Source organism: Chiloscyllium punctatum, chromosome 11 (genome assembly GCF_047496795.1).
Source record: "Chiloscyllium punctatum isolate Juve2018m chromosome 11, sChiPun1.3, whole genome shotgun sequence".
In the NCBI taxonomy this organism is placed as follows: Eukaryota; Metazoa; Chordata; class Chondrichthyes; order Orectolobiformes; family Hemiscylliidae; genus Chiloscyllium; species Chiloscyllium punctatum.
Window position 1 is genome coordinate 3,174,238 of NC_092749.1, and position 23,868 is coordinate 3,198,105.

Genomic DNA, 23,868 nt, shown 5'->3' on the forward strand with positions numbered 1-23,868 from the left:
CCTTTCTCTGCCCTTCTCCCTTTTAAAACTGCTGCTGTTTTGACGTTTTTTTCCCAAAGTTCCAAAACAACGCAACAGCATATAAAACAGTAATTGCTGCTCCTGGAATTTGAGGAAATCACCTCCAACACCTAAAATACCTCAAAAAAAAAGGAGCAGCTCTTACAGCTAGAAACCTTTCCCATCCTGTTCACCCTCCCCTTTTAGAATGCTCTGCAGCCGATCGGTGACATCCCTGACCAGAGGCAACATACCATCCGGGAGTCCTGTTTTCACCCACAGAACCACCTATCTACTCCCCTCACAGTAGAATCCCCTATGATTATGGTCCTACGAGTCTTTTTCCTGACCTTCTGAACAGCAGTGCCCGCCACGGCTCCATGATCCTGGCAACTGCTGCCCTCCCCTGGTGAGCCATCTCCCCCAACAGTATCCAAAACGGTATGTATGTTTTGGAGGGAGATGACCACAGGGGACACCTGCATTACCTTCCTACTCTTTTTCTGCCTTTTGGTCACCCATTCACCGTCACCCTCAGCAGTTCTAACCTGCGGTGTGACCAGTTCACTAAAGGTGTTATCCCCGACCTCATCAGCATCGTGGATGCTCCACAGTGAGTCCATCCACAGCCCCAGAGCCGTCATTCCATCAAACAAGAGCTGCACCTGGACACGTGTCTTCAAGTATAAGAGTCAGGAATGTCAGCCACGTCCCTGAACTCCCATATCAGGCAAGAGGCCCATGCAACGGGTCTGAGGTTCCCTGCCATTGTAAGCTTAGCTTTATATCAACTGACTAAAACCAAACAATGGTTTTAGTTAGTTCATACAGATTAGGGGGCTCCAGACTCCGCTGCTCCATCAGACAGAGCTGAGGCCCTCCATTATCCTTTACTGACCACTTCAGGAAAGATAATCCACCCTGAACCTTTTCATCCAGTGTGTGATGGCAGAGGCAGTGAGTGGGAACTGAGCTTCTCTCCAGGCCCAATGAATCTCCTCCTCACCCCCTCTCATCACTCCCAGAAAAGGAATGTTAACTCTCTCTCTCTCTCTCTCTGCTGCTGTTCTCAGTGCTCAGGGGAGAGGAATGAGCTGTTTCTTCCAGACAGCTTTCCACCTCTTGTGTCATTCTGGTGCAAAGAGTGGTTACAGAAATTAACTCCGATTCCCAAAATCCCTCCACCTTCATATCTTTTCAGTTCCATCCAACAGGAGGGGTGTCTATAAAATCAAGTGTTAGTAAACAGAAGATAGATCTCTTAGAAAGAAGTTAGTTTTTAATGATCTTGGACACCTAATAACCTTCTAACTCCATCTAGATGAGCAATGATTAACGGAACTATTTCTTTAGATTATTTGCCCCCAGTCTCACCCATCACCCCTCCCAGTAAGATGGTGTCTCCTCTCGCTATTCACATCCATGTACATACAATTAAAGCAATAGCTTCTGCAGAGACTTCAAAGCTTCTCCAGCTTTCCTTTCATTTATATCCACATTACGGCTAATTCTCAAACTAGGATTTGTCAATTAGCCTTCAATTATTTCAACTTAATCCCTTTTTTCTGCATTTTGATCATTAGAAATGTCAGTATTTCTAGCCACCTGACAGAGATGGTGGATGTGCCTCTGGAGCAGATGGGACTTGAACCCAGGCCTCCTGGCTGAGAGGTGCCAATAAAAATGTATTTCATTCTATTCCAATTGATTTAAAGTTAGTTTCTTAATCGTGTCTTGTTTATGTGAAACACAGTCTTGTTATAGAAGCCGTGCATGTCTGAGATGCACTCTTTATTGCATTTAACATTGCATTTCTGCATTTTAGGTGCTTCAGACATGACAAGTCATACCTACAGATTTGCATCAATATCATAATGACATGAAGGACATGCTTCGCTCCGAGTTATCAAAGTCAGAAGTCACATGACCCCAGGTTACAGTTCAACTGGATAATTTGAAATCACAAGCTTTCATACTTCACCTGCTGAAGGAGCAGCTCTCCGAAAGATGGTCAAAGGTACGTATGGGTTGGACTGCCCAGTTGGCTGAAAGACTGGTCTGGATGGAGAGTCTCACCAACAGCACAGGGTCTGTTCCTGCACTGGCTGAGGTCACCATGAAGGTCCCACCTTCTCAACCTCCACCCTTCACCTGTGGCAGGTGACCCTCAGGTTAAACCACCACCAACCATCCTTCTCTAATGAGGGAATGGAGCCATGGTGACGTACCCTTTTCGATAAGGACGTGAAACTCTCCAAGAGGAACCTTCAAATTTATTGGCTAATCTTCACTAGAATAGACCTAAGGTTCAGTTTGATATATTCCATTGACCCATCCCCCTGGTGAACTGTTCCCATTCTCATTCTCAGGTGGGATATCCTATTGTTACCATTCAATCTTATTTAGGAAACCTGGAGAAACTTTACAGTCCAAGAAAATATTTTCATAATATCTTGAAAGCAACAATTAAGAATTTCCCATTTGATCCCAGTTACTAACATATTTTATTTATTGTTCCTTATTTTTGATGATGATTTTGTTTTCTCAGAATTGACCCGCTAATTGCTGCCTGCCATTTTGGGTTTACATTTCAATTGACCACATTTTTGAATAACAATGATGTTATGCTTTATTCCCAAAGCAGACTTTCATTCTTTTTGATCTCCAGGTAGAATCTTGACTGTTTAACCATTCACAGTTTTGAAAAAGACTGTTGCTATATCATCTCAAACCTGTCAGACATGTCACTTTGAGAATCTGACATAACAACTTAGGTTGAGTTAATGTATTAATTCCAATTCCAGAAATAATTATGTTCAGGCTTGATGGATTTCATTTGCACTTTTACATTGGCACAGAAGTGCTTGCAATGTTTAGAGGTAAATCCCTTGCAATTTGTTATCAACATGTTATCCTGGAAGATAAGCATTGGTAAGGAATGACCTAAATGGTTAATGCCAAGACCTTTAAAGGCAAACACAGAGAATGCTGGAGAAACTCTCTTGGCCTGTCAGCATCTGTGTAGAGAGAGGCACAGAGTTAATGTTTCAAATAGGTATGACCTCACCAGAACTGGAGAAGTGTTCTGAAAAAGAGTCACTAGATTCACATGGTTAACTCTGTTTCCCTCTCCACAGATGCTGTCACATTTGCTGAGTTTCTCCAGTACTCTCTATTTGTTTCACTTGTTCGGGAACCTCAGGGTTTTGCTTTTATTTGAGTCTCTAAAAGTTCAGTGTGATGTCGGGAGTTGTATTTGTGAAGTTTTCAGCCTCCTGTGTCCTTGCTGCAGCCTCAGTGCTTATCGCCTTGGAAACCTGTTCAAGGACCCCCAGGAACAATTCTTCAAGGACCCCCCGCCCAGGGAACAATCTGTTCAGAGACCCCCAGGAACAATCTGTTCAAGGACCCCCCCCCCACCCCCCCCCTGCACCCCCCCAGAACAATCTGTTCAAGGAGCCCCCCCCCCACCCCCCCCCCCCCCCCCCAGAACAATCTGTTCAAGGAGCCCCCCCACCCCCCCCCGCACACCCCCCGCACCTCCTCAGAACAATCTGTTCAAGGACCCCCAGGGACAATTCTTCAAGGACCCCCTGCCCAGGGAACAATCTGTTCAAGGAGCCGCCCCCCCCCCCCCCCCCCCCCCCCCCAGGAACAATCTGTTCAAGGAGCCCACCCCCAGGAACAAGCTGCCAGGGTAACTCCGATCAGGGATCTCATGTGTTAATGTGTTCAATCATATCTGTAAATGTCCAACATCAAAATTCAGTGCTGTCTACAATAAAACACCTCGAGCAATATTAAACTGGGTGATGATTTCAAAAGCAATATCTGTCAGGAGAAAGGGTTAACTTGGCTGTGTGTTTTTTCAAGAAATGGAGCCAAACATTCTCAAATGATCACAGTTGTGTGACATTCAGAATCTTTTCAATATCCCTCTCCTGATCTGAAAGAACAAACAGCATTTTAAACTGTTTTTATTTCTCCTGAAATGCTTTAGTTATCATTTCATCAACATTGCTTAATTTAGATTAAATTCTAATTGTTTCAAAATATTTTAGTGCTTTGTAGGACATTTTTTCACCCAGAAAAGAGTACTTTTGATACAACTACAATAATTAAACAATCCAAATCAATTCACATATCTTTGATTCCAATTCATATCATTGATGAATTAAAATTCAGGATTGTTAAAATGTAGTGTATGGAAAGCAGAAGGAATCCAGGAATGTCCTTGGCAGGGGTTTGGGGGGAAACTGAGGTAAATCAGGAAATACCCATGGGGAGCTGGAGGTGGACACAAAATAACTAAGAAATAAGTAGTATCAGGTGGACAGCAAATACCTGGCGAACAGGAAATTCTCCCAGGAACTGGACTCCCCAAGTGGTGAGTTTTTCCCTGCCATATTCCCAGTCCCCTTTCTGTATTTCTCTATTGCTTGTAAATCCTCTTAAACTCTGGAATTTTCTCCTCCAGGTCATTGAGCTTTCTGTCAATTCGGGAATCACACAGCAATTCCTTATCAAAACTCTCCTTTTGGATGGTGGTGAAGATTTCCTGGAGAGGATCTTTGATCGTTGCTATCCCATCGAAGGTCTCCTCGGTGCTGTGGTGATGTAAATGTTCCAGAGAACCCTGGAGGTTACTGAGGTAATACAGAGTATTCTTCACCTTTTTCTGTGCATCAAACAGCTCAGCTCCCTCTTCTTTCCTTCTCTTCAATTCTGCTCTCTCCCTCTCCATAGTCCACTCATAGTCCACTCGCTTTTCTTTCAGATCCTTTATTGTGTCATAACACTTTTTCAGATTTTTCTGTTTCGTATCACATTCCTTCTCCAAATCTCCCTTGGCTTTTGTTGTATCTTGAATGGTATCCTCACAACGCTTGATTTCTTTCAAAGTGCTGACAACCATCGGGATTCCTACAGGAGAGAGAATGTATGTGACAGTGGGCAGAGTGAATGAAGGGCCTGTGTACATGGAGTTGTGTTTCTCCCTGTCTCCTGGCTGTATTTCTGCACTGAGACCTATCTGAAGCCTTTCTGCACTGGGTCCTGTATTTGTGCATCAGCGTTTGTGTTTCTGTGTTGAATCCTTTACTAACCTGCTTGGAAAATTGCCCTGATACCGGTACACCATTATTCCTGGTGTCATTAAGAAGTGAAAGACAGAGTCAAAGTACCCAACAATTTAGCTACCTAATGAACTCAGATTAACAGGCAACACTGATCAGTTTTCTGTGCTACTTCACAACAATTACTATTAACAATAAATCAGTCCTAACCACAGGAAAAAAATTCATTCACAGGAAGTGGGTGTCTAGCGTGTTGTCCATCCCTAATTGCCCTTGAACTGATTAACTTTCTTGGCCATTCCAGAGGGTAGTTAAGGCTCCCCCACATTGCAGTTTGTCTGAAGTCGCATGTAGGTCAGACCAGGTCAGAATGACAGATTTCCTTCCCTGAAGACATTAGTAAATCTGATTGGTTTCTATACTCATCAGCAGTGGCAATATGCTGCATGCCATTTGACAAGTGACCTGAAAGAAGTTCTAGGATTTACACATGAAACAACTGAAATGAGAAACCCATTTTAAAAGATGAAAGATTTAATCTAGGTATATCATTTCAGCTGCATGGCACTTGTAATCTTATGCTATACATTCTGTGTCTTATGATCTTGCTTCACAACCACCTGATAAAGGAGCAGTGCTTCGAAAGCTAGTGCTTCCAAATAAACCTGTTGGACTATAACCTGGTGTTGTGTGATCTTTAACTTTGTCCACCCCAGTCCAACACCAGCATCTCCAAATCACGGACACTGTTAGACCAACTTTCAATTCCAGATTTTTTATCGAACTAAAATATTGCCATCCAGCATGATGGATTCAAACCCATGACCTCAGAACAATAGCCTGGAATTCTGGATTATTAGCCAAAAGACATTACCACTACACTACTCCTTATTCTGAATGACAAACTATCCAGTAATATGAGATAGGCCACTCAGTCCCTTGGGTCTGCTCCACCATTTTATAAGATCATGGCTAATCTATGGCCTTACTCCAAATACCTGCCTTGGATATCCTTACTTAATAAAACTTTGTCTACCTCTAACTTAAATGTAACAATTAGAGTCGCAACAGCCTGTGTTTGAGGAAGAGAATTCCAAACCTCCATGGGCGGCACAGTGGCACAGTGGTTAGCACTGCTGCCTCACAGCGCCAGCGACCCAGGTTCAATTCCCGCCTCAGGCGACTGACTGTGTGGAGTTTGCACATTCTCCCCGTGTCTGCGTGGGTTTCCTCCGGGTGCTCCGGTTTCCTCCCACAGTCCAAAAATGTGCAGGTCAGGTGAATTGAGCATGTTAAATTGCCCGTAGCTTTAGGTAATGGGTAAATGTAGGGTCTGGGTGGGTTGCGCTTCGGCGGGTCGGTGTGGACTTGTTGGGCCAAAGGGCCTGTTTCCACACTGTAATGTAATCTAAAAAAACTCTTTGACCATTTGATAAAGAAACAGAATGGCCCATTGAATTTGCTCTGCCATTCAAGTTTGGCTGATAGGTTCGTTCAGATTAGTGTGGTGCTGGAAAAGTGCAGCAGGTCAGGCAGCATCCGAGGAGCAGGAGAATCGACATTTCGGTCAAAAGCCCTTTATCGGGAAACCCCATTTTTCTGCCCCTGGTTCTAGAATCTTCAACTAGTGAAAATTGTTTATCTTAATCTGCTTTTTTTTTCTTCCCATTAATATCCTGAAGACCTTGATTAGATCACCCCTTTAGCTTCTAAATTCGAGAGAATAAAAGCCATATCTCTCCTCATAACGTAACTCCTGCAATCATTCCTGTAAAAACCCGAAAGAACTGTGGATGCTGTAAATCAGAAATAAAAACAGAAATTGCTGGAAAAGCTCATCAGCTCTGGAGAGAAATCAGAGTTAACATTTCAGATTGAATGACCCCGACCCATCCTGATAAACCTGTGATGAACTCCCTCCAGGGTCAAAACATCCTTCCTAAAGTGTGGTGCGCAGATCTGCTCACAGTGCTCCGAGTGGGGTCTTATAACTGCAGCATAACATCTGTATCCCAATACTCCAGGCTTTTCAATCTGAAGGCCAGCATCCTATTCACCTGTTGACTACTTCTGCACCTGTTCTTGGCATTTTAAAGAGCTACGCGCCTGAACCCCAAATCTCATTGGACATCCACTGCCTTTAACTTTGTGCCTTCAAAATATCCCCTGATCTATTCTGGTTTTTGGTTTGGGATGGATAAACAGTCAGTTATTTATATTGAAATCCATCTGCCACAGCTTTGCTTCTTCACCTAGTCTCTCAACCTCCTGCTGTAATTTTCTGTTGTCATCCACAATGCTGTTCAGTGTTGTGTGTCATCAGCAAATTTAGATATTTGATGTTTTATACCATTATCCAAGTCACTGAGGCCCCTGTGGGACAATACTCGTCATAGACAGACACAGACAAATAAACATCTTTAGGTTTTAAAAATGGTGACAGAAACCCCTGAACAAACTGAGTTTAATAGCACCAGTACACAGGTTTCGACAAAGTGTATGCTTCCTAAAACGATCAATCTGGTGGGAGAGAAGAACTGAGCAGTTTTGCAGACTTTGGTTATTTCTCTGCAGAGAGAGATTCCTGAATCTTATGATCTTGGTGAAATGCCAGTTGTTTTGGGTTATTTGAAACGTTTCACATCGAGTCATAGAGATGTACAGCATGGAAACAGACCCTTCGGTCTAACATCCTGAAGCCAAGCAGGATTTCTTGCCTTATCTGACCAAACTTGCCTCATTAATCGCCTCTCTGTTCATCTGGTTCTGTTCCCACCTGACCCTATGTCGCTCCCTGAACAACTGGTCACTCAGCAGATATTGCTGAAAGACTAGACTCTATTGCAGCCTCTCCTTCTATAAAAGGCTGCTGTGCACCCAGACAGACATTGACAATACTGCCAGCATCAAGGAACAAGTGCTATGTCACTCCCTGCAAATAGCCAGCATCCCTCAACACAGACTACCCCATTTACACAAGCACACAGTGTGGAAGAGGCCATTCAGCCCATCGAGTCATCACCAACTAAACTATTCTAAATGAACACTATTGCCCATATCCCATGAATAAATGTATAACAATTACAAATTAGAAGTAGCAGGGGGCCACTCAACCCTATGACCATCAATCCTGTTCTGTCATTTAGTAAGGTCATGGCTGATCTATCTGTTCCTGTTCCTATCTACCCCCTGTCAAATTTTCACCCCCTCACCTATCAAGAATCGATCTACCTCTGCCTTCAAAATATTCAAGGAATCTGCTTTGTCCATCTTTTGAGGAAGAAGTTGATACAATATGATAAAAAACATTCATTTTCCTGTTTGTATCTTTAAACTCTGCCCCCTCTCCCACAGGAGGAACCCATCCTTTCCACACCCACTCAGTTGAGTCCCCTCAGAATCTTATCTGTTTCAATTGTTACCTCTGATTCTTTGAAACGTCAGAGAACATAGGCCCAGCCTGTTTAGCCTTTCCTTATAAGACCATCTGCTTATTCCAGTTATTAGTCAAGTGAACCATCTCTGAATGCTTCCAAGATTTACTTATCCTTATGTAAATAAGGTGATTGATACTATATGGAATATCCCAGATGTTATTTTACTAGTGCCCTGTGCAACTGATACAAAAGTTCCCTACTTCTGTATTTAGTTCCAGTTGTGATAAACAATAATATTCTATTACCTTTCCTGATTACTTGCTTTACCTGTGTGCTAACCTCCTGTGATTCACTCACAAGGACACATCCCTCTACATCTCAGAGCTCTGCAATCTCTCACCATTTTGATAATATATAGTTTTTTATTTTTTTCTGCCAGAATGGACAGAATAGGGAGGAGGGAGCATGGGTTGGAGGGATCAGAGCCAGGAACAGCCCTCCAAGTACTTTCTACCCCAAAGTACCTGCTCCCAATAACTACCTCTGCAGTAACTCTCCCTCTGCCCCATGCAGTTAACCTGAGCAGTTACCCTCGGGTAATTACTCCTGTTAAAATTATCCCCCAGTAATTGCATATCCCCTGCCCTCCAGTAACAGTCGCGTTGACCTGAAGCTGAAAGCTCAGGATGGGAGTGATTAGGGCTGTGTCTCAGGGACTGGTCCAACTTCAGGCAAGATGCTGGAGTTTCAGAGATTTCACTTTGGGGAAGTGAGGCAATCTGTGCTGGGAAAGGACATTTCATTGATCTTGGGAGAGACTGTTTGATACAATCAGTTTCCTATGATTCTAGGGGTAACTTTCTGTGAGAAAAGATCAAGTAAATTAACATTTATACAGCAAAATGGACATTTCATGTTAATGAAATGGAATAGATTGTCAAGTATTAACTACAGGCTGATATCAGGTCAGTGACAAACTCTTTACATTTTCCTCTATGCTGCAGGACTGTCAGATTTTAATCCATTTGTTCAGAGATGTTATTACACATCTCTAGAGCAAATGGGACTTGAACTCTGGCCTGCTAGCTCCGAGGGAGGGACACTACCACTGCACCACCAGAGTTAAACTGTCCATTTGCTTCTGAAAATGAATACACAGTGCACTAGCTATGATTTCAAAATACGGCATCAGTAAACTAGCCTAGGTTAACTCATGGTTGTTGGGGGTCAGTCAGCTCAGCTCCAGAACATCTCTGCAGGAGTTCCTCAGGGGAGTGTCTTAGGCCTGACCATCCTATGCCCAACCAATGTCCTATACAGCCGCAACATGATGTCTCGACTCCTGTACCCAATGCACTGACCAATAAAGGAATGCTTTCTTCACTATCCTATCTACCTGTGACCCCACTTTCAGGGAGCTATGAACCTGCACTCCAAGGTCTCTTTATTAAGCAACACACCCCAGGACCTTACCATTAAGGGTATAAATCCTGCCCTGATTTGTCTTTCCAAAGTGCAGCACCTCACATTTATCTGAATTAAACTGCATCTCCCACTCCTCAGCCCATTGGCCCATCTGATTAAGATCCCGTTGTACTCTGAGGTAACCCTCTTCGTGTCCACTACACCTCCAATTTTGGTGTCATATGCAAACTTACTAGCTATACCTCTAACGCTCACATCCAAATCATTTACATAAATGTCAAAAAGCATTGGACCCAGCACCGATCTTGCAGAACACCACTGGTCACAGGCCTCCAGTCTGAAAAATAACTCTCCACCACCAGCCTCTGTCGTCTATCTTTATGCCAGTTCTGTATCAAAATGGCTAGTTCTCCCTGTATTCCATGACATTTAACCTTGCTAACCAGCCTTCCATGGGGAACCTTGTCGAACGCCTTACTGAAGTCCATATAGTTCATATCCATTGCTCTGCCCTTATCAACCCTCTTTGTTACTGCAAAAAACTTGGTCAAGTTTATGAGACATGATTTCCCACGCACAAAACCATGTTGACTATCCCTAATCAGTCCTTTCCAAATACATGTACATCCTGACCCTCAGGATTCCTTCTCATAATTTGCTCACCATCAAAATCAGGCTTACCGGTCTATAGTTCCCTGGCTTTTCCTTACTATCTTTCTTAAATGGTGGCACCACGTTAGCCAACCTCCAGTCTTCCATCACCTCACCTGTGACTATTGATACAAATATCTCAGTAAGAGGCCTAGCAATCACTTCCCTAGCTTCCCACAAAGTTCTCGGGTACACCTGATCAGGTCCTAGGGATTTACCCTCTTTTATGCATTTCAGAACATCCAGCACTTCCTCCTCTTTATATGAACATTTTGCACGATGTCACCATCTATTTCCCACATTCTATATTCTCCACCTTCTTCTCCATAATAAGCATTGATGCAAAATACTCATTTAATATCTCCACCATCTCCTGTGGTTCCACACAAAGGCTCCCTTGCTGATCTTTGAGTGACCCTGTTCTCTCCCTAGTTCCCCTTTGTCCTTAATGTATTTATAGAATTCCTCTGGATTCCCCTTAAACCAATTTACCAAACCTATTTCATGTCCCCTTTTTGCCCTCCTGATTTCCCTCTTAGGGATACTCCTACTGCCTTTGTACTCTCAGGATTCACTTAGAACATAGAACATAGAACATAGAAGAATACAGCGCAGTACAGGCCCTTCGGCCCTCGATGTTGCGCCGATCCAAGCCCACCTAACCTACACTAACCCACTATCCTCCATATACCTATCCAATGCCCGCTTAAATACCCATAAAGAGGGAGAGTCCACTACTGCTACTGGCAGGGCATTCCATGAACTTACGACTCGCTGAGTGAAGAACCTACCCCTAACATCAGTCCTATATCTACCCCCCCTTAATTTAAAGCTATGCCCCCTTGTAATAGCTGACTCCATACGTGGAAAAAGGTTCTCACTGTCAACCCTATCTAAACCCCTAATCATCTTGTACACCTCCATCAAGTCACCCCTAAACCTTCTTTTCTCCAATGAAAACAGCCCCAAGTGCCTCAGCCTTTCCTCATAGGATCTTCCTACCATACCAGGCAACATCCTGGTAAACCTCCTCTGCACTTGTTCCAATGCCTCCACATCCTTCCGATAGTATGGCGACCAAAACTGCACACAATACTCCAGATGCAGCCGCACCAGAGTCTTATACAACTGCAACATTACCTCAGGACTCCGGAATTCAATTCCTCTACCAATAAAAGCCAGTACGCCATATGCCTTCTTCACAGCACTATTTACCTGGGTGGCAACTTTCAGAGATCTGTGTACATGGACACCAAGATCCCTCTGCTCATCCACACTACACTTGATCTCTGCTGTCTATGACTGACATATGCTTTCTTCTTTTTCTTAATCAAAACTTCAATTTCTGTAGTTATCCAGCATTCCCTATTCCTACCAGCCTTCCCTTTCACCCTGACAGGAATATACTTTCTCTGGATTCTCGTTATCTCATTTCTGAAGGTTCCCCATTTTCCAGCCGTCCCTTTACCTGCGAACATCTGCCTCCAATCAGCTTTTGAAAGTTTGTCTCAGAAAAAGTGAGGACTGTAGATGCTAGAGATAAGAGTCGAGAGTGTGCTGCTGGAAAAGTACAGCAGGTCAAGCAGTATCCAAGGAGCAGGATATTCGATGTTTCGGCCATTAGCCCTTCATCAGGAACGCTGCCTGACCTGCTATGCTTTTCCGGCATCACCCTCTAGATTTTGAAAGTTATTGCCTAATCCTGTCAAAATCAACCTTTCTCCAAATTAGAATTTCAACTTTTAGATCTGGTCCATCCTTTTCCATCACTATTTTAAAACTAACCGAATTATGGTCACTGGCCCCAAAGTGCTCCCCCACTGACACCTCAGTCACCTGCCCTGCCTTATTTCCCAAGAGTCGGTCAAGTTTTGCACCTTCTCTAGTCGGTACATCCACATACTGAATCAGAAAATTGTCTTGTACACACTTAACAAATTCCTCTCCATCTAAACCCTTAACACTATGGAGGTCCCAGTCTATGTTTGGGAAGTTAAAACCCCCAACCATAACCACCCTATTATTCTTACAGATAGCTGAGATCTCCTTACAAATTTGTTTATCAATTTCCTGCTGACTTATCAGGGGGGTCTATAGTACAATCCCAATAAAGTAATCATCCCTTTCTTATTTCTCAGTTCCACTCAAATATTCCCAGGAATATCCTCCCTAAGTAAAGCAGGAATATTATCCCTCATTAAACGTCTCTCTCCCTCCTCTCTTGCCTCCCTTTCTATCCTTCCTGTAGCATTTGTGTCCTGGAACATTAAGCTGCCAGTCCTGCCCATCCCTGAGCCATGTTTCTGTCATTGCTCTGATATCCCAGTCCCATGTTCCTAACCATGCCCTATTTTAGGTGCTATTTCAGTTGAATAATCGATTATTCAGTTAATCGATTAAATGACGTTTCTCTGAGGATTGGAGTTTTTAAATCTGCTCCACGTTCAGGAGACTGCAGCAGCACACGTTGTGCGACATTCTGCCCTAACACAACCCCACGCCCACTTCCCTCCTCCACTCCAGTCTAACCCCGCCCCCAACCCAGTCCAACCCCGGCCCCCAACCCCTGTCCAACCCCAGCCCCCCAACCCAGTCCCCCAACCCAGTCCAACCCAGCCCCAACTCAGTCCAACCCCGCCCCCAACTCAGTCCAACCCGGCCCCAACCCAGTACAACCCCGCCCCCAACCCCAGTCCAACCCCGGCCCCCAACCCCCGTTCAACCCCACCCCCACCCCCAACCCAGTCCAACCCCGCCCCCCCAACCCCAGTCCAACCCCACCCCCCCAACCCAGTCCAACCCTGCTCCCCAAATCCAATCCAACCCCTTCCCCAACCCCAGTCCAACCCTGCCCCCAACCCCTGTTCAACCCCACCCCCAACCCTAATCCAAACCCCCCCAATCCAGTCCAACCCCGCTTCCCAAATCCAATCCAACCCCGCCCCCCCCAAACCTGGTTCAACACCCCCCCCCCCCCCCCCTCCCCACCACCCGGTCCAAAGCTGCACCCCCAGCACAAAGCGTGTGAGCCTCCACCCCAACACTGCCCCCCACCACCCCCAGCCCCTCTCTGGGATATTCGGACCGCACACCAACAAAAGGCTGCTGCAGCCTTTGTAAGATAAGACTCTAAATAGCACACAGACACGCACACATACATACACATGCACACATACACACACGCGCATACGCACACATACATACATGCACATACACATACACACATACACGCATGCACACATACACACACACACACACACATACACACAGCCACGAAACGACACGACCAGCTATCCTTAGTAGCCACACACGCGGATAACAAGCAACATGAGTTCGACTGTGACAACACTACTATTATAGGACAAGCCAAACAGAGAACAGCCAGGGAATTCCTAGAGGCATGGCACTCATCCACAGATTCAATCAATAAGCACATCGACCTGGACCCAATATACTGGCCACTGCAGCTGGAACTGACAACCGGAAGCGGCAGAGACAAACCACTGTAAATGCCAGAGGAAAGATCACAGAAGCGCTTCACAGGAGGCTCCCAAGCTCTGAGGATGTCACCTAGACAGGGGACGAAACGTCTGCAACACAAATTCCCAGCTCGGCGAACAGAACCACAACAACGAGCACCTGAGCTACAAATCTTCTCCCAAACTTTGAACACATGCACACACATACACACGCATACGCACACGCACACACATACATGCACGCACACACACATACACACATACACACGCAGACACACACACACACACACAAACACACATACATACACGCACACACATACACGCACGCGCGCACACACATACGCACACACATACACACGTACACGCACGTACACACACACTCACACACGCAAACACACACACACACACACACAGACATGCACACGCACACACAACTGTTTACTGCAAACTTTTGATGGGTCCACCTCTGCCCTATACAGGACAATGTTGGAGAGATTATTCCTGGGAAGTGGGGGGAAGGCGGGTTTAGGATTCATCCCTGTGTAGAACTCCAGGGAAAGTGTGGGGAGAGAGAGAGAGAGAGGGCGGGAGGTCAGTCATTTGGAGACGGTGCCTGTTTAATCACTGTAAACAAGAGACACAATCACTGTTAGAAACACGACTTTGATATAATGTTTCAATCGGGACCGCGAGATCTCCTTCAGATAGTCCGATTTTCGGATCATTGTTATTTGGATAATCGAGGTTCCCCTGTATTAGCCCCCTTCCAATCCAGGTGCAAACTGTCCTTCTTGTACAGATCACTTTTACCTCAAAAGAGATTCCAGTGATCCAAAACTGTGAACCTATCTCCTCTGCACCAGCTTCTCAGCCACACATTCACAGACAGTAGAAGGATGTTGTGTGTGGAGCCCAAGGAGGTAGGAGAGATGCTAAATGAATATTTTTCATCCGTATTCCTACTGATAAAAGACAATGTTGTCAATGAGAATACCTCGGGCTATTAGACTAGATGCGATTGAGGTTCACAAGGAGGAGGTGTTAGCAATTCTGGAGAGTGTGAAAATAAATAATTCCCCTGGGCCAGATGGGATTTATCCTAGGATTCTCTGGGAAACCAGGGAGGAGATTGCAGAGCCTTTGGCTTTGATCTTTATGTTGTCATTGTCTACAGGAATAGTGCCAGAAGATTGGAGGATAGAAAATGTTGTCCCCTTGTTCAAGAAGGGGAGTAGACGTAATCCTGGTAATCTGGATTAGTGGTGCTGGAAGAGCACAGCAGTTCAGGCAGCACCTGAGGAGCAGTAAAAGCGATGTTTCGGGCAAAAGCCCTTCATCAGGAATAAAGGCAGAGAGCCTGAAGGTTGGAGAGATAAGTGAGAGGAGGGTGGGGGTGGGGAGAAAGTAGCATAGAGTACAATGAGTGAGTGGGGGAGGGGATGAAGGTGAGAGGTCAGGGAGGAGAGGGTGGAGTGGATCGGTGGAAAAGGAGATAGGCAGGTAGGACAAGTCCGGACAAGTCATGGGGACAGTGCTGAGCTGGAAGTTTGGAACTAGGGTGAGGTGGGAAAAGGGGAAATGAGGAAACTGGTGAAGTCCACATTGATGCCCTGGGGTTCAGGTGTTCCGAGGCAGAAGATGAGGCGTTCTTCCTCCAGGCGTCTGTGGTGAGGGAGCGGCGGTGAAGGAGGCCCAGGACCTCCATGTCCTCGGCAGAGTGGGAGGGGGAGTTGAAATGTTGGGCCACGGGGCGGTTTGGTTGATTGATGCGGGTGTCCCAGAGATGTTCCCTAAAGTGCTCTGCTAGGAGGCGCCCAGTCTCCCCAATGTAGAGGAGACCGCATCGGGAGCAACGGATACAATAAATGATATTAGTGGATGTGCAGGTAATACTTTGATGGATGTGGAAGGCTCCTTTAGGGCCTTGGATAGAGGTGAGGGAGGAGGTGTGGGCTCAGGTTTTACAGTTCCTGCGGTGGCAGAGGAAAGTGCCAGGGTGGGAGGGTGGGTTTTAGGGGGGGTGGACCTGACCAGGTAGTCATGGAGGGAACGGTCTTTGTGGAATGCGGAAAGGGGTGGGGAGGGAAATATATCCCTGACGGTGGGGTTTGTTTGGAGGTGGCGGAAATGTCGGCGGATGATTTGGTTTATGCGAAAGTTTGTTGGGTGGAAGGTGAGCACCAGAGGCGTTCTGTCCTTGTTACGGTTAGAGGGGTGGGGTCTGAGGGTGGGATGGAGACAAGATGTGTTGGAGGGCATCTTTAACCACGAGAAGGGAAGGGCGTTGAAGGGAAATTGCGGTCTCTAAAGAAGGAGGCCATCTGGTGTGTTCTGTGGTGGAACTGGTCCTCCTGGGAGCAGATCCAGTGGAGGCAGAGGAATTGGGAATACGGGATGGCATTGTCGCAAGAGGTAGGGTGGGAAGAGGTGTAATCCAGGTAGCTGTGGGAGTCGGTGGGTTTGTAAAAAATGTCAGTGTCAAGTCGGTCGTCATTAATGGAGATGGAGAGGTCCAGGAAGGGGAGGGAGTTGTCAGAGATGGTCCAGGTAAATTTAAGGTTAGGGTGGAATGTGTTGGTGAAGTTGATGAATTGCTCAACTTCCTCGCGGGAGCATGAGGTGGCGCCAATGCAGTCATCAATGTAGCGGAGGAAGAGGTGGGGAGTGGTGCCGGTGTAATTACGGAAGATCGACTGCTCTACATAGCCAACAAAGAGACAGGCATAGCTGGGGCCCATACGTGTGCCAATGGCTACCCCTTTGGTCTGGAGGAAGTGGGAGGATTCAAAGGAGAAATTGTTAAGGGTGAGGACCAGTTCGGTCAAACGAATGAGAGTGTCGGTGGAAGGGTACTGTTGGGGACGTCTGGAGAGGAAAAAATGGAGGGCTTGGAGGCCCTGGTCATGGCGGATGGAGGTGTAGAGGGATTGGATATCCATGGTGAAGATGAGGCGTTGGGGGCCGGGGAAACGGAAGTCTTGGAGGAGGTGGAGGGCGTGGGTGGTGTCTCGAACGTATGTGGGGAATTCCTGGACTAGGGGGGATAGGACAGTGTTGAGGTAGGTAGAGATGAGTTCAGTGGGGCAGGAGCATGCTGAGACAATGGGTCGGCCAGGGTGGTCAGGCTTGTGGATCTTGGGAAGGAGGTTGAACCGGGCAGTGCGGGGTTCCCGGACTATGAGGTTGGAAGCTGTGGGTGGGAGATCTCCTGAGGTGATGAGGTTCTGTATGGTCTGGGAGATGATGGTTTGGTGATGGGGGGTGGGGTCATGGTCGAGGGGGCGGTAGGAAGAGGTGTCCTCGAGTTAACGTTTGGCTTCAGCGGTGTAGAGGTCAGTGCGCCAGACTACCACTGCGCCCCCTTTATCCGCTGGCTTGATGGTGAGTTTGGGATTGGAGCAGAGGGATTGGAGGGCTGCGCGTTGTGAGGGTGAGAGGTTAGAGTGGGGGAGGGGGGTAGACAGGTTGAGGTGGTTAATGTCCCGGCGGCAGTTGGAAATGAAGAGGTCGTGGGCAGGTAATAGGCCAGCGCGGGGTGTCCAGGTGGATGCAGTGTGTTGGAGGTGGGCGAAGGGGTCCTCGGAAGGTGGGCGGGAGTCCTGATTGTGAAAGTAAGCTCGGAGGCGGAGGCGACGGAACAATTGTTCGACATCACGGCGTGTATTAAATTCATTGATGCGTGGACAGAGGGGGATGAAGGTGAGTCCTTTGCTGAGGGGGAGGTCTGGGGGGATGGTGAAAACTCGGCAGGGCTGGGAGCTGGGATCTGGTGTTGGTGTGGAGCTGGGAGTGGGGGCGGAACCTGTAACTGGAGTGGGTGTGATGGTGGGGGGAATGGGGGTGGAGTCATGAGCAGGGGTAGTGTTCCCTTTGGGGTTCTGGGGGGTGGGGATAGTGACAGTGGGGTCTGTGGGGGGCATGTCAGCAGAATGCAGGTGAGTGGCGCTGGTGGGGGCGGAAGTGGTGGTGACCATGGCAGTAGGGGGTGTCGGAGGTCACTGAGCATGTGACATCAGCGATGATGTGAAGGGCGGAGGTGATGTCACATGTGATGCATGAGGAATTGTGAGGGGTGGAAGTTGTTGTGGGAGTGGCCATGATGGGGGTGGAAGTGACATCATCAGTCAGTGTGGGGGTGGCAGCTGCACCAGCCGCATGGCTAATGGCATCCATGCAGTTCCAGAGGCCAGGGGAATCTTCTGGAATGTTTGAGGAGCGCTGGTTATGGAGGTGGGTAGATAAAAGTTTGTTGTACTTACAGTTTTTGATGGTCTGGTAATTATACACCAGTGACCCTCACTTCGGTTGTGGGTAAAGCGTTGGAAAGGATTATAAGAGATAGGATTTATAATCATCATGAAAGGAATAATTTGATTAGGGATAGTCAACATGGTTTTGTGAAGGGTAGGTCATGCCTCTCAAACCTTATTGAGTTCTTTGAGAAGGCGACCAAACAGGTGGATGAGGGTAAAGCGGTTGATGTAGTTCATGTGGATTTCAGTAAGGCATTTGATAAGGTTCCCCACGGTAGGCTATTACATAAAATACGGAGGCATGGGATTGAGGGTGATTTAGTGATTTGGATCAGAAATTGGTGAGCTGAAAGAAGACAAAGGGTGGTGGTTGATGGGAAATCTGGAGTTCAGTTACTAGTGGTGTACCGCAAGGATTGGTTTTGGGGCCATTGCTGTTTGTCATTTTTATAAATGACCTGGATGAGGGCATAGAAGGATATGTTAGTACATTTGCGAATGTCACTAAGGCCAGTGGAGTTGTGGATAGTGAGGAAGGATGGTGTAGGTTACAGAGGTACATAGATAAGCTGCAGAGCTGGGCTGAGAGGTGGCAAATAGAGTTTAATGTGGAAAAGTGTGAGGTGATTCACTTTGGAAGGAGCAACAGGAATACAGAGTACTGGGTTAATGGTAAGATTCTTGGTAATGTGGATGAGCAGAGAGATCTTGGTCTCCAGGGACACAGATCACTGAAAGTTGCCACCCAGATTGATAGGATTGTTAAGAAGGCGTACAGTGTGTTTGGTTTTGTTGGTAGAGGGACTGAGTTTTGGAGCCACGAGGTCAAGCTGCAGCTGTACAAAACTCTGGTGCAGCCACACTTTGGGAATTGCATCCAGTTCTGGTCACCGCATTCGAGGAAAGATGTGGAAGCTTTGGAAAGGGCTCAGAGGAGGTTAACTGGGATCTGTCTGATATGGAGGGAAGGTCTTACGAGGAAAGGCTGAGGGACTTGAGGCTGTTTTCATTAAAAGCAAAAGTTGATGGTGACTTAATTGAGACTTATAAGGTGATCAGACGATTAGATAGGGTGTATGTTGAGAGCCTTTTTCCTCGGATGGTGATGTCTAGCACGAGGGGACATAGCTTTAAATTGAGGGGTGATAGATATAGGACAGATGTCAGAGGGAGTTTCTTTCCTCAGAGAGTAGTCGGGGTGTGGAATGGCCGACCTGCAGCAGTCGTAGACTCGCCAACTTGAAGGGCATTTAAATGGTCATTGGATAAATATATGGATGAACATGGAGTAGTGAGGGTTAGATGGGCTTCAGATTGGTTTCACAGGTCAGCGCAGTATCAGGGCTGAAGGGTCTGTATGGTGCTGGAACATTCTATGTCTGTGTTTATTTCTGCTGAATACTCATATCCCTACCTTCACTCGCTCATGGCACTGGGAGTAATCCAGATATCCCGGTCCTTAAGCACCTCCTTTTAAAATTCCTGCCTAACTTTTTATATTCTCCCTTCAGAATCTCATCCTTTTCCCTTCCTATGTCGTTACTTCCAACGTGTGCAATGACCTCCTGCTGATCCATCTCCCCTTTGAAAACATTCTGCACTCTCCCTATGATATACTTGATCCTGGCACCAGGGAGGCTAAACACCATTCTGATTTCTCTCTGCTGGCCACAGAAATGTCTGTCCGTGCTTCTGACTGGAGAGTCCCCTATCACAGTCGATCACTTGGAACCTGACGTATCCCTCATTATATTTGAGCCAGTCTCGATATGAGAAACTTGGCTGTTGGTGCTACATTCCCCTGAGAGTCCATCACCCCGTACATTTTCCAAAACAGCGGACTTGTTTGAAATGGGGATAACCAGAGGAGACTCCTACACTACCTGCCTCCCTCTCCTACCCTTCCTGGAGGTAACCCACCTACCTGACTCTATCTGTGGTTTTTCTTCCTTCCTATAACTGCCATCTACAGACCCCCTAGCTCCTATAAATTCCTTATGGCGTCTAACTGTCACTTTAACCGATCCATTCCACCTGATAGTCTTCACAACCAAAGACACTTCCTACAGACATAATCATCAGTTACATGGAAACTCTCCCGTAATCTCCCACATCCGACAGGACGAGCACATCACTCTATTAAAGACCATCTTTGCTCCTTCACAGACTACCACCTAGAAAATAACACTGTCTTATTGCTGTTAATAAAACACTGCTCCAGGCTAACTTATTACCTATGGTTTATTTTTTTCAATTTTAATCGAGAGACAGATCTCAATAAAATGTATTATCAAGAAAGAACTCACTCTACTCACACTTGTAGATTTACAGCAAGGTTCGAACATAGAACATTCCAGCGCAGTACAGGCTCTTTGGCCCTCAATGTTGCGCTGACCTGTGAAACCAATCTGAAGCCTATGCTAAATGGCAAGTAACATTTGTGCCGCACAAATGCCAGGCTATGGCCATCCTGAATAAGAAACAATCCAACCATCGCCCCTTGATATTCAATGGTGTGACCGTCACTGAGTTCCCCCACTACTGACTGGGGGTTATCATTGACCAGAAACTCAACTGGACTCACCACATAAACACATTGGCTACAAGAGAAGGTCAGTGGCTAGGAATATTGTGGTGAATAACTCCCCAAATCCTGTCCACCATCTACAAGGCACAACTCAAGAGGGTGATGGAATACTCCCCACTTGCCTGGATGGGGTCAGCTCCAACAACACTCAAGAAGCTCAACACCATCCAGGACAAAGCAGCTGCTTGATTGGCACCACATCCACAAACATCCATCTCTCCAGGACAGGTGCTCAGTAGCAGCTGTGAGTACTAGCTACAAGATTAGATTAGATTACTTACAGTGTGGAAACAGGCCCTTCGGCCCAACAAGTCCACACCGACCCTCCAAGACCCATTCCCCTACATTTACCCCTTCACCTAACACTATGGGCAATTTATCATGGCCAATTTACCTGAACTGCACATTTTTGGACTGTGGGAGGAAACCACGCAGACACGGGGAGAATGTGCAAACACCACACAGTTGCCTGAGGTGGGAATTGAACCCGGGTCTCTGGCACTGTGAGGGAGCAGTGCTAACCACTGAGCCACCGTGCCACCCAAGGTGCACTGCAGAAATTCACCAAAGACCCTCAGACAGCATCTTCCAAATGTAGAAGGACAAGGGCAGCAGATACATGGGAATACAACCCACCTTGCAAGTTCCCCTCTGAGCCCCTCCCCATCCTGACTTGGGAATATATCGCTGTTCCTTCACTGTGTCTGGATCAGAATCCTGGAATTCCATCCCTAAGGACATTGTGGGTCTAGCAGCGGGTCAAGAAGGCAGCTCACCCCCACCTTCTCAAGGGGCAACTAGGGACGGGGCAGTAAATACTGGGCCCAGCCAGTGACACCCACATTCCACAAATGAATAAAGCAAAAAATTCTAAACCGCTGAAATTCCATTCAGTGGTTTGCTTTCCAAAAAATAGCCAACTGCTCAAAAATGAGGAGGGATTGGATGACTGATCGCTCAAAAAAAATGGTCAGCTGACCAGAGAGGATTAATAAATGAGAGCTCACACCTGAGAAACCTCCTTCTGGTTATTGAGGGAGGGATGATGTGTTGGTGAAGGGACTGTCTCTGGATGTTATTCATATGGGGGTCCAGTAGCATCTGAGTAAGACTCTTCCAAGAGACTGGTCGTACAAGTGAAATTCATGGATTTGAAAGTGTGCTTTTGATTATCTTTAGAAACTGGCTGCAGGCTGAGACAGAAGGGGAATAGTGCGCAGGAGCTCAGATGGGTATCTTTAGGGGTGAAGTGTGGGGTCCTGCCAGTGAACATACTGAGCACTGAGTGTGTGCAACCGCTGATGTTTGCACAAACCTTTCCACCTGAAGCAGAACCACCACCCCCCCCCCCCCACAAAAGAAATCAACAAGAGCACAGCAGCAAGTGTGACAAACTGACTGCATCATTGACTGAAAGAGTTAGTCAGAATGAAAAATGACATTGGGGTTAGCTGATGTGGAGAGACCGGTTTTTGCTAGATTTTGGAAGGGTTTGGGGATGATCTGATTGAATAGGAGAAAGTGAGGACTGCAGATGCTGGAGTACCAGAGTTGAAAAATGTGGTGCTGGAAAAACACAGCAGGTCAGGCAGCATCCGAGGAGCAGGAGAATCGACGTTTCAGGCATAAGCCCTTCTTCATGAGGGGCATAGACTGAGAATTAGGACCAGACCGTTCAGGAGAGATGTCAGGAAGTATTTCCACACACACAGGGTGGGAGAGGTTTGGAACTCTCTTCCACAAACAGCAGTGGATGCTGGATCAGTTGTTCATTTTAAATCTGAGACAGGTAATTGTTTGTTAAGTAACTGTACTAAGGGATATGGAACAAAGGCAGGGATATGGAGTTAGGCCGCAGATCAGACAGGATCTCATTGAATGGTGGAACAGCACTGTAGAGCTGAATGGCCTACTCCTGTTCATGTCTCCCTAAGAAACAGCCTCTTAAAACCCAACAAATAGCCCTCAGGAATATCACAAAGGGAGCCATTGGGTGACAGAAAAGAGATATATTGATATTTTGATCTCTGCCATGGTCACATGAACAGGAGGGAGCTGGAGAAATGGAAGGATTTGTACAGAATGCTGTATGAACTTACCGATGAAGGGGATGATAAACAGACCATAGCCCAGGTTACGAAGAGTTTCTTTCTCTGCTTTCATACTGTTAGCTCTGTCCTGAGTTTCTGTCGTGTACAACAGCTGAGCCCGGGCATGATGAAGTTCATCTCTGGTCTTGGCTTTCTCAGTTTCCGCTGCTATTAATTGCTTGTCCACATTCTCCAGCTGCTTTCTCAAGCTTTCTATTTCAAAGTCAGGATTCTCTGGTGCAATATCTTCGGTCTTACGATCCACCTCACCTCTGACCTTCTCCCCTCCTCTCACTGCCTTCTGAATTTCTGAGTGAGCTTCTTTCACCTTGGATCTGAATCTTCTCTCGTCAGCCTCACTGAGAGCTGTGTCAGACGCACGAATGGCGATATCAGCGAGAGACACGACTGATGTTAATGTGTTTGAATAATGGGGTAAGACTTCCTTCTTGAAATTCTTCTTGTTGTCCATTTGTGTGGTTGTGGCAGTACAGAGTGTGAGTGAAGCTTGTCACTGGGCACTGCACAGAGTTCCAACTGGGTCTTGACAGACTGTTACCTGGTGAGAGGTGAATGAGCTTTCTCTCTCACTCACTCTGAAAACCAACAGCTCGGGCGGTGAGGGAGAGAGCAGGATGTGGTGGAGTTGCTCTTATATTGGGCTGTGTGATGGGAGGAGCACCTACATTGTTTGTGGATGGTGAGGCTGTGACTTTTACAGTTTTCTGTCATGGGATAGGGACATTGCTGACTATCCAACATTTACTGCCCTTTAGAAGGTGGTAATGAGCTGCCTTTTTGAACTATTGCAGTCCGTGATCTATAGATAGACCCACAATACCATCAAGGAGGGAATTCTGGGTGATTTTTGACCCAGTGACTGTGAAAGTACAATATTCTTCATTGTCCTCTGAAATGGCTCAGCAAGCCA

The 23,868-nt window shown here is 46.5% G+C and overlaps 1 protein-coding gene across 1 annotated transcript; it reads right to left on the bottom strand.

The window, feature by feature from the left end:
- Positions 1–4,432: 4,432 nt before the first annotated feature.
- LOC140482636 (uncharacterized) lies at positions 4,433–23,548 on the bottom strand. Its single transcript, XM_072580144.1, has 2 exons — positions 22,947–23,548; positions 4,433–4,923 (listed from the first exon to the last, which is right to left on the bottom strand). Exons 1-2 carry the CDS (start codon positions 23,407–23,409, stop codon positions 4,433–4,435), a joined length of 954 nt encoding a protein of 317 aa, XP_072436245.1. The 5' UTR covers positions 23,410–23,548.
- Between the last annotated feature and the right edge of the window lie 320 nt (positions 23,549–23,868).